The 8913-nt window shown below is 44.6% G+C and overlaps 1 protein-coding gene across 2 annotated transcripts; it reads right to left on the bottom strand.

Annotated features, from left to right (window-relative positions):
• Positions 1-4516: 4516 nt before the first annotated feature.
• On the bottom strand, positions 4517-8323 carry LOC119341800 (auxin-responsive protein IAA21-like). Of its 2 annotated transcripts, XM_037613653.1 has the most exons (5): positions 7910-8319; positions 6818-7059; positions 5988-6129; positions 5167-5228; positions 4517-4859 (listed from the first exon to the last, which is right to left on the bottom strand). In XM_037613653.1, the coding sequence occupies exons 1-5, from the start codon at positions 8146-8148 to the stop codon at positions 4822-4824; spliced, it is 723 nt and encodes a 240-aa protein (XP_037469550.1). In that variant the 5' UTR covers positions 8149-8319; the 3' UTR covers positions 4517-4821. The 2 variants fall into 2 exon arrangements, with proteins under 2 accessions (XP_037469550.1, XP_037469551.1); XM_037613654.1 differs by lacking the exons at positions 4517-4859; positions 5167-5228; positions 5988-6129 and adding an exon at positions 6136-6699 and having other exon boundaries at positions 6761-7059; positions 7910-8323.
• Positions 8324-8913: the final 590 nt, after the last annotated feature.

Raw genomic sequence — 8913 nt, 5'->3', positions numbered from 1 at the left:
CAAGATAACCTAATTTGATCATCTAGGGTGCGACGTCGACGGTACCCAAGATAACCTAATTTGATCATCTAGGGTGCCTCGACGTCGACGGTATCCAACATATCCTCATACCATCATTTAGGGTGCCATAGTTAACATCATGACATAGTTAACATCATACTTAACAACTCTAGTCACTAACATAGTTAACATCATACTTAACAACTCTAGTCACTAACATAGTTAACATCATGACAGCATAGTTAACATCATACTTAACAACATAGTTAACATCATGACACCATAGTTCAAAGCTTACAAGACATAGTTCAAGGCTACAGCCTACTTCAAACACTACAAACTGCCACTGGTTCACACATTACAAGCCATAGTTCAATGCTTGAAACTTAAGATAATGACCCATATAGTCAGATTACAAATCACTCTTCATCATAAATATCCTTGATGTCCTTCAGCTTTCTCTTGTTCTTGTCACTAGCTTTCACAAGATCAGCAATGTGAAACTCCAAATTCCTCCTCTCAGTGCTTAACTTTTCCTTCTCCTTCAAATGAGCAAACTTCATATTCCTAATCACATTACCTTGGGCAACATGAATGCTCTTCAACTGGTCAACCTTTTGCTTTAGTTCTTTGTTCTCAGCATCCATTGCACCCAACCGTTCCTTCATAGCTGACATTTTGTTGTCCAAAGTAGGAGTGATCTCCTCATTTTCCTTGGGAATATTGTCCTGGGTATCAAGTAGGTTGTTCACATCCTCAACAAGCTTCTCATAAGTCTCCTGTAGCTTGTTCTTCTGTGATGTCAGATTGTGGACAAGTGATGAATGTTCTAGACATGCCATCCTATTAGCACGCTGGCAATCCTCATACATAAGCCATAGTTTGTGAAGAGCATTCTGCAGATGCTCTGGCTACTCCTCATCTACCCACCGAACAACACCACAACTGCTTGCTTCCTGCAAAACAACAAGTACAAGTGCATTTACTTCCTTTTTCAATTCACTTCTATTCAGTCCAATTCAAAACAACTATAGTATACTGCACATGCACAATTCAGCTAAATTCTGAATTTATATCTGAATTTTTAACAGCATAGTACACTGAATTTACTTCATTTATAGTATACCTTAATTTTTAACAGCACAATACAATTCAGTTCAATTCATTTACTTCATTTATATCTATGAACAATGCACATCACACAGTGACTATCAATCAGTCACTCAGTCACTATGGTATGGTACATGACAGTACCTTTAACTAAACTACAAGGTGAACAGTGAACATGAACACGGAACAGTGAACATGAACAATGAACAGTGCTTATGAACAATATATAATTTCCACACAAAATAAGCAAACTATAGATTTTTGCTAGCACTCACATCAAGTCCACATGCAATGAACCTCCTCCCAGTGCTAATCCCTTCGAAGCAAACATGCCTCTTCGCCGGCTGGCCATGCTCACACATCACCATCACCTCATCGTCAACACCAGAGTAGTTCGGGTCCTCGATTGTAGCCGGGATCTACATCAACAAAAGAAACGCACAAAATCCATCTCACGAGTTCAAATCGAGCAGGAAAAACAAAATCCCCAAATCGAAACCCTAGCTCAAAGAACAAAATGCCCAACTGACCTTGATAGGGGAGCCGCCTGAAGAGTACTCGTAGCCTGATTCCTCGCTGGCGTCGCTCCACGAAACCATGGCGGACGGCGGCGAGCTGGCTTCTCCCCGACGGCGACTAGAGCCAGAGAGAGAGAGGGAGACAGAGGAGAGGGGCGAGAGAGAGAGAGGGCGGGCGGGGGGGGGGGACTGTCTGACGAGCACCGACAGGACGGACCGGCACGGCGTCTTGACCCTTTTGGTCCTAACGGCGCCGTTTGCCTGTCCGTCATGCCACATCAACGATTTCGGGGCCCACCTGTCGGAAAAGAGATCAAACGAGGCTAAACGGTTGTTCAGTGCTTTTTGCAACGGGTTAAGAGATTTTACGGTGTTTTTTGCAACGAATTAACGACTTAGTAGTTTCCTGCAAACCTAGCCACAAATGTGGTGGTTTCTTGCAATTGACTAACCAAAAACAGCAAAAGTAAATGCAGATTCCAAAGGAAACAAGTATACTAAGAATCAGAGAGAAACAGTCAGCGGAAAGTTAGACAGTCCTTTGCAAAAACCAAAACAAAATCGAAATCATGGGTAGCATGAGCAAGCAGCTCATGTTCACGTGCTGCAACTGCAACGACGACAAAAGATGTTGTTGCCTTGCCTCCCTTCCTTGTACGTGCACACATGCGCATGTTCCCATCCCAGGCGCGCACACCCAACGCGTGAGTGCTGCCGGCACACTGCATCTGCACATGAACACGCTGCATGTGTGAATAGAACTAGGAAGGTTCTCTTCTCCAATCCATCTTCTTCAGTAGGCTGCATCTGCATCTGCATGCGTCCGTCCGTGGCTCCGTGCAGCACAAATGCAGCTGCCGGGCTGAATTTAGAACCCTCTGCATCGAAATATAGAGCATAACATATTTTTGGCACTGTACTCTCTATACTAGTAGTACTAGTATTTTATGCACCCGGTCATCATGCTGTGGCTGCGCACACGTACAAGGCATGTGTTGATTGCACGCGCGCACGCAAGCACGCAAGCTGGAGTCGTCCATCGATGGGCTTCGGTTACTTGGACACCCAAAGGGAAACCAACAAAAGTAGCCAGAGAGAGGCGGATCACACGCCGCACATGTTCACGGAGAGACATGGCGGCATCGGCTGATGATGCAGATGTTCTCTTCTCCCCCGCCATCATCGCGGCTAAAGCAGAGGATCATTGCACCTGGGGCTGGAAGGGACGAACAAGGTTGGGCACAAGCACGTATAGCTCCAATCCGCCCACGAAAACCGTGCCTTGTATACCAACATGGTTACATGACATGAATGCTTAAGAAAAAAAATCGTTTTTGTTGAGGAGATCGCGATCTGAGTGTAGACATTGCTTCCTGACACGAAATCGGATCAGCGTGAGGAGAGACGAGGAGCGCACGTTGCACGTAGCAGCACAATCGTTCAGTCTGCTCAAGGAAATGGGCCGGGTAGTCTCTACTCCTACTCCCTAGTAGGCTAGTACTCCTACCAGTGGTGGCAACGAACATAAAAAGCGTCCAGCAGACAAAGCACGGGCCGATGGAGGACCAGCCAAGCCAAAAGCGCGCGAAGACGAGCGGGAGTGCGATGGCCCGAGCTGGAGCTGGGGCTGGGGCTGGGCAACCATAACATGCAGCACCCGCGCAGTTGCTGAGGAATCAGAACAAACCACGGCTTCTATCCACTCCGGTAACCCACAACCACACCACAACGTTAGCTAGCTAGCTAGAGGAGGGAGATATCATTCCCAGCCTAGATTACCCCTACCGTGGCCTAGCCTAGGTAGGTCAATTATGCCAACACAAGGTTCGCACACACGATGGATTATTAGGCCAATGGCAACATCAACATGCATGCAACAAGCATGACAAAGAAGAAGAAGCGCAAGCAAAGCGGAGGCAGACAGCAGGCATAAGCATCGTATCTCCCTCCTCTCCTGTGTCCCGGAGTGAAAGGAAAGGACACCCATCCATATATCAAGCAACAACCTATGGAACGGAGCAACAAATAATTACGTACTAATATTCATGTGCGCCACATAATTATGAACTATCAATCACACGCCCACTACTAAATCAAACCCACCCCACAGCGGCTAAAATATAGCACCAAGAGTTCTTTACCCCCGGCCTCTATGCATCAATCGACGCCCCAAGAGTTCTGATCACCATGAGCTAGGTAATACTGTAATAATTAATCAATTGGGCGGCCAAAAAAATGGAAACTGAAATTGAAAAAAAGCCTAAATTCGCGGCAATCTCAACGCTTTAGCTTCTGCTCCATCTTCTTCTTTTCCTCATGATAGATGAAAACGAATGATTGCAAGGAAGCCTCTTCCACCTTTACACAGACAGTATGATGGCGCCAGGAAAATGATAACAACAACACCCATGGAAATGAAGGGAAGGCCCGCACTACTAACCAAAGCTTTTTTTTTAAACTAACTATACTATTACTATCCAAAGCATTGATTGAACTGAAGTTGAAGGCCACTATTCGAAACGAAACCAACAGGGGAGGGCTTCGCAGCTGCATCACCTTGCAGTGCAGTGCATGCTGCATATACTACAGAGAAGACCACACGCCAAAAGGAATCTAGGACCATCTGCCACTGCTACTTGCTTCCGGCTGGGTTTTCAGATGCACAGCGGCAGTTATTAACCCAGAAGCAAGCAAGCAAGCAAGCGGCTGCAGTTCCCTTGGAAGAGAAACAGATTTTGACGGCCTGATGTGATCTTCCAACCACCAGACATCCAGAATCATCGTCGTCGTTTGACGGTTCTGCGTGCACATACATAATGACCCTTCGAGCAACCGAAGAGGGCTCCAGAAATGATCACAGATGAAAGCAACGTTCTTCTCCAAACACAGATGCAAGCAGACAAACCCAACTCCAGAAACAAAAGAGTTTGCGGTACAGACAGAGCACACCGATTTACAGCGCAAACCACATACAACACACGCGAATCAAAGTAAAATAGTGCAGTAGTAGTAGATACACACACACATCAACTTACACAACCTAACATGCTTGTTCCGAGCCAACATACAAGGAAATAATAAAGAGAATACACGTACTTATATATAAGTAAATCCCTTTCTCATCACACATGAAGTCCATCGCCCTCGTACGACGATGCGAATCACAGGAAACAGACCGGGTTCATCCTTTTTGCTATTTCTGGTTCTTGCTCTTCTCGGCCGCCCTCGGAGCTGAAAAGCGGAAGCAAGTTTTTCACGTTACAAGTTTGAATTAAGCACAAACAACTAGGGGTAATTAGTGCGGTAAATGTACAAGACAATGTTTCCTCGTATACACACACCCTATGCAAACATAGATATGTAGGTCCCACAGTTAATAGAACAGACCTAACTTGCTTCATCCAAATTTATTCTTCTACCAGTATATATAATAAAGCAGTGCAAGCAGTAGATTCTCTGCCAGCCTTCCATACAAAAACTCATGGACACAAGTGACGATTTCCTTTCCTATTCTACTGCACATATTAACAGTACTTACCGAGGCCCACTGCATCTGACCCCTTCATGATCCTCATCCTCCTACAGCTGTCTGTGAACATTCTGTGGTACAACAAAAATCAATATATTACCCGTCAGGTGGCTTTTTATGGACAAGATGAATACTGGATCAAGCTCAGGAACTCATTGGAATGTGCAAAATCTTGGTGGGCCAGGCATTGCAATGATGTGGCAGACTAATATGGAAAATAAAGTAATACATCATGGCTGGATGAAATCAAGAACTCACTGGAATGTCTTTAAAGAAAATCAGTTTCACAAAACATGTACAAATCAAGAACCCACTGGAATGTCTAAAATTGCCTTCTGTTTGACCCTTCTGTAATTCATTGCTGATGTAATGACTGCTTACGGTCGACTGCTTGTATGGGGCTGCCAATCTCTTTCGAGTGCAATACAACAAATGGTGGGGACTCCCCCTCCCTCTATAATCTCGAAAAAAACATGCACCATTCCCATTTATTTGTACAAAATTATTTCATATGTTGAGCAAAAGAAATTACCAAATCTTCACTAGGAGGGAGATATGAGTTTTCAGTAACCATCCAAATCAATAGGCCCAAATGAGACACTTCAGCAATTAAAGTAGTATATTAAATGTATTGCCGCATTAAGCTTGTTACTTCATTAAAATATTTAAGACGCAAGGGGCAAGGGTGTATGCATATGCAGAATATTGCAAGTAAAAAAAGAACTTGCCAATTAGATAGTTGCAAATACAGATGAAAATCATCAATATTTCTGCGAATTCTGTATTGCTAGTACATAATTTTATCAATATCCATATTACTCAATACTCACCGCCATGGAACATCACCAACAAGCATCCAATCACCATCCTTATCCTCATAAGTGAGCACAAGTTCAGTCCCGCTTTTAAGATCCATCAGTCGACAATCAGATAATCCATCTCTTCCCGAGTTTCCAGTCGATTCACCATGACCTGCAGGAACCAAGAACACACGGTATGCAAGTAAAGCCCTCTCAAAGAACATTTGCAAAAGAGTTATACTGGAACTAGCATTCATGGGAACATATCTCTGAAAAGAAGTCCAACTAAGGCTTGTAATGACATGGGACAATAATGTTAAGACACCATGTGAAATCATTTCTACAGACCTCACAGGCAAAATCAATGGTGTTTCTAAGGCTGCGTCAGCACAAACCATGTTATGTAATCCTGATGACAAACAGTCCAGAAAGTTGAGACCTTATATTAAACAAGCACAATAGCTGGTACTTATTCTTGACGAACTGAGGCAACCGTCAATACTAGAACTAAAGACCCTAAAAACGCCGAATACTACATTCTATGGAACCATATTTAGTACTCCCTCCGTCCGGAAATACTTGTCATTGAAATGGATGTATCTATATGTATTTTAGTTCTAGATACATCCATTTTGACGACAAGTAATTTCGGACGGAGGGAGTACCAAAATGCAAGGAGAGGGAGAGTACATGTATACGGTAAAGACTGCATCTGCCCAAGTAAAAATGCGTAGAAAAAGGTATTTACTCACCAAAAAATTATGAATATACTACCACACAATATCAACCAAAAAAAACAAGCCTATTGTGGCATCCCAAGCAATAACAGAGCCAGGATAAAGGGCAAAACAAGTGCTCACCAACAGTAAAGCCGCTGAACTTTTTCTCCAGCTCCAGCGAGAGGTCCTTGTAGTTCTTGTACATCTTAAGATCCACCTTCCTGAGGTAAGGAGCACCATCCATGCTAACCTTGACATAAAGGCAATCCGGTACTGGTGCCTGCTTCGCCTCGGCCTCGTCTTTGCTTCTGGGAGCAGATAAGTTCGTCGCCATGGTGTTCTTCCTGTAACTGCGGATTGGTGGCCATCCTACCACCTGTGCCCTGTTACGGGAATTCTAACAATCAAACACATATCCTCTAAGAATTAAGGTTGCTTTAGTAGCCACAAAGTACTGAAATTACAACATAAACTGAACCAGGACCGCAAGAAGATACCGGATTACACTATCTTGCAACTTGCAAGCACTGGGGTACAATTAGAGATGCTTGAGTAGATGAACAAAGTGAAAAAAAAAATATCATGTGAATTGGGGCACTGGCTAACTAACTTAGTGCAGCGATTCGGGACCTTAGCATCAGCAAGTGGAGGCCAGACACACAAAAGTTGCTCCTTGTCCACAGCCAACAAGGACGCACACATGAAGAAAGCTTCTTCAGCTTTTTCAGAGCAAGCACATGCTTTATTTACTTTTCCATTCTTATTAGTTCTGCTCATTTAAGATAATATTTTGAAGATGAATCGCTCCCATAACACGATCTGCTAAAACTTACTATTACGTAACGGAAATTGGGAAATAAATTTTTTTTTGGCGTCACAAGAATGAACAATTCCAAGGGAAAAGCCAAAGGGAAACAGTAATAATCAAGTAAATCAAAAACCAATTTTATTTCCGCCAGACAGACCAAAGAACACCCACCAAAGAGAGCAACAAATCACACACAACCCCTGTTTAAAGCACCAGCCATGTGTGGCAGGAAGAAAATCAAATTCAGCAAACTTATTGACGAATCCTCACATGAAACCCCAAGCTTCCCCCAAAAAGACTGCTCACAAGAAATTCCTACGGCTAACATCAATAATTTTATTTAAAAGAAAAATGCAAATGAGGGGGAATAAATAAATAAAATGCTCAAAACCACCAAGGCACCAACCGGTGCCCAGTCCACCTACTTGGCGGCCGGCGGCTGCGCCTTCTTCTTCTCGTCCTCTTCCTCCGCCACCGCGCCAGCGAACCCGCGTTTCGCCCCGCCCTTGGACAGAAGCTCCAGCGTCAGCGGCGCCTCCGACGCCGCTCCACCGCCGTCCCCAGCAGCGTCCTCCGTGCCCGGGAGCCCCAGGCGCAGCTCCGTGGCCGCCGCCGCCGCGGCCGGCGACAGCCCGATGTAGTCCCGCTCCTGTGGCGGCGCCATGACTAGCACAATCAGGCGAGCATTACTGCGCCGCGCGCCGGGAGATCTTGGCTTTTAGGAGGCTTGCCGAGAAGGGGGGGAGGTGGGTTTGAGGTCTCCTGGCTCTGTGCGTGCGGGACGGCCCGTGTTCGTTGCTTGCTGTGCAGTTGTGTGTGGGTTGCGCGAGTGGGAAGACGGAGGGGAGAGAGCACAAGAAAATGGGGTTTAATGGTGCGTGTTTGCGGGGAGGTCCTTCTCTTTGCTTCGTAATTACACACAAGGTGTGGTCTTAGTTTATGCTTTTGTTTTGTCTTTTGCATTTTTTTAGGTGATTTGTCTTTTCCTTTGGGAGGTTCGGCAGTGTGAGAATCAAGAATCAGATGTTTTCCTTTTGTCAGTGGTAGATATTCTAAAATAAATGTGGTAGAGTGTTGGGGCGCTTGATCTATAGCCTCTTAAGCATAGTTGAATCTTCTCAGAGAAGAAAAAAACACTTTTTTTTAAGCAGCGACAAGTAATATGGATCGGAAGAAGTAGCTGAACTGAAAACTACTTACTCCACTGTTGTGGCGAAAAAAAGCAAGTGGGTTATTTTGAACCTCGTCGTGCTCAAACCCCATTCTCTGTTCTATCATGTCATCTTTCTTTTTTGCCACCACTATCATCATCTTTTTCTAGCTCACATATCTACCTTTTCATCTTCTATTGCTATCGCTGCGGGATATGTCTCCGCCTCCAATGCCTACAACATGGACCATTGTTGATGTCTTCCTTAATTATCATCCT

This window comes from Triticum dicoccoides, chromosome 7B, assembly GCF_002162155.2.
Source record: "Triticum dicoccoides isolate Atlit2015 ecotype Zavitan chromosome 7B, WEW_v2.0, whole genome shotgun sequence".
NCBI lineage: Eukaryota > Viridiplantae > Streptophyta > Magnoliopsida > Poales > Poaceae > Triticum > Triticum dicoccoides.
Note: the sequence above shows the minus strand (reverse complement) of the source record. Positions and strands in the feature narration are given on the sequence as shown.

Bases quoted from the DNA above. Each gene is read 5' to 3' on its own strand.
- LOC119341800 (XM_037613653.1), bottom strand. From the start codon at position 8,148: ATGGCGCCGCCACAGGAGCGGGACTACATCGGGCTGTCGCCGGCCGCG. The intron at 7,060-7,909 runs GTAGGTGGACTG...TTCCCGTAACAG, and splicing joins GCGCAGCCGCCGGCCGCCAA to GGCACAGGTGGTAGGATGGC. The intron at 6,130-6,817 runs GTGAGCACTTGT...TGGTTCCTGCAG, and splicing joins GTTCAGCGGCTTTACTGTTG to GTCATGGTGAATCGACTGGA.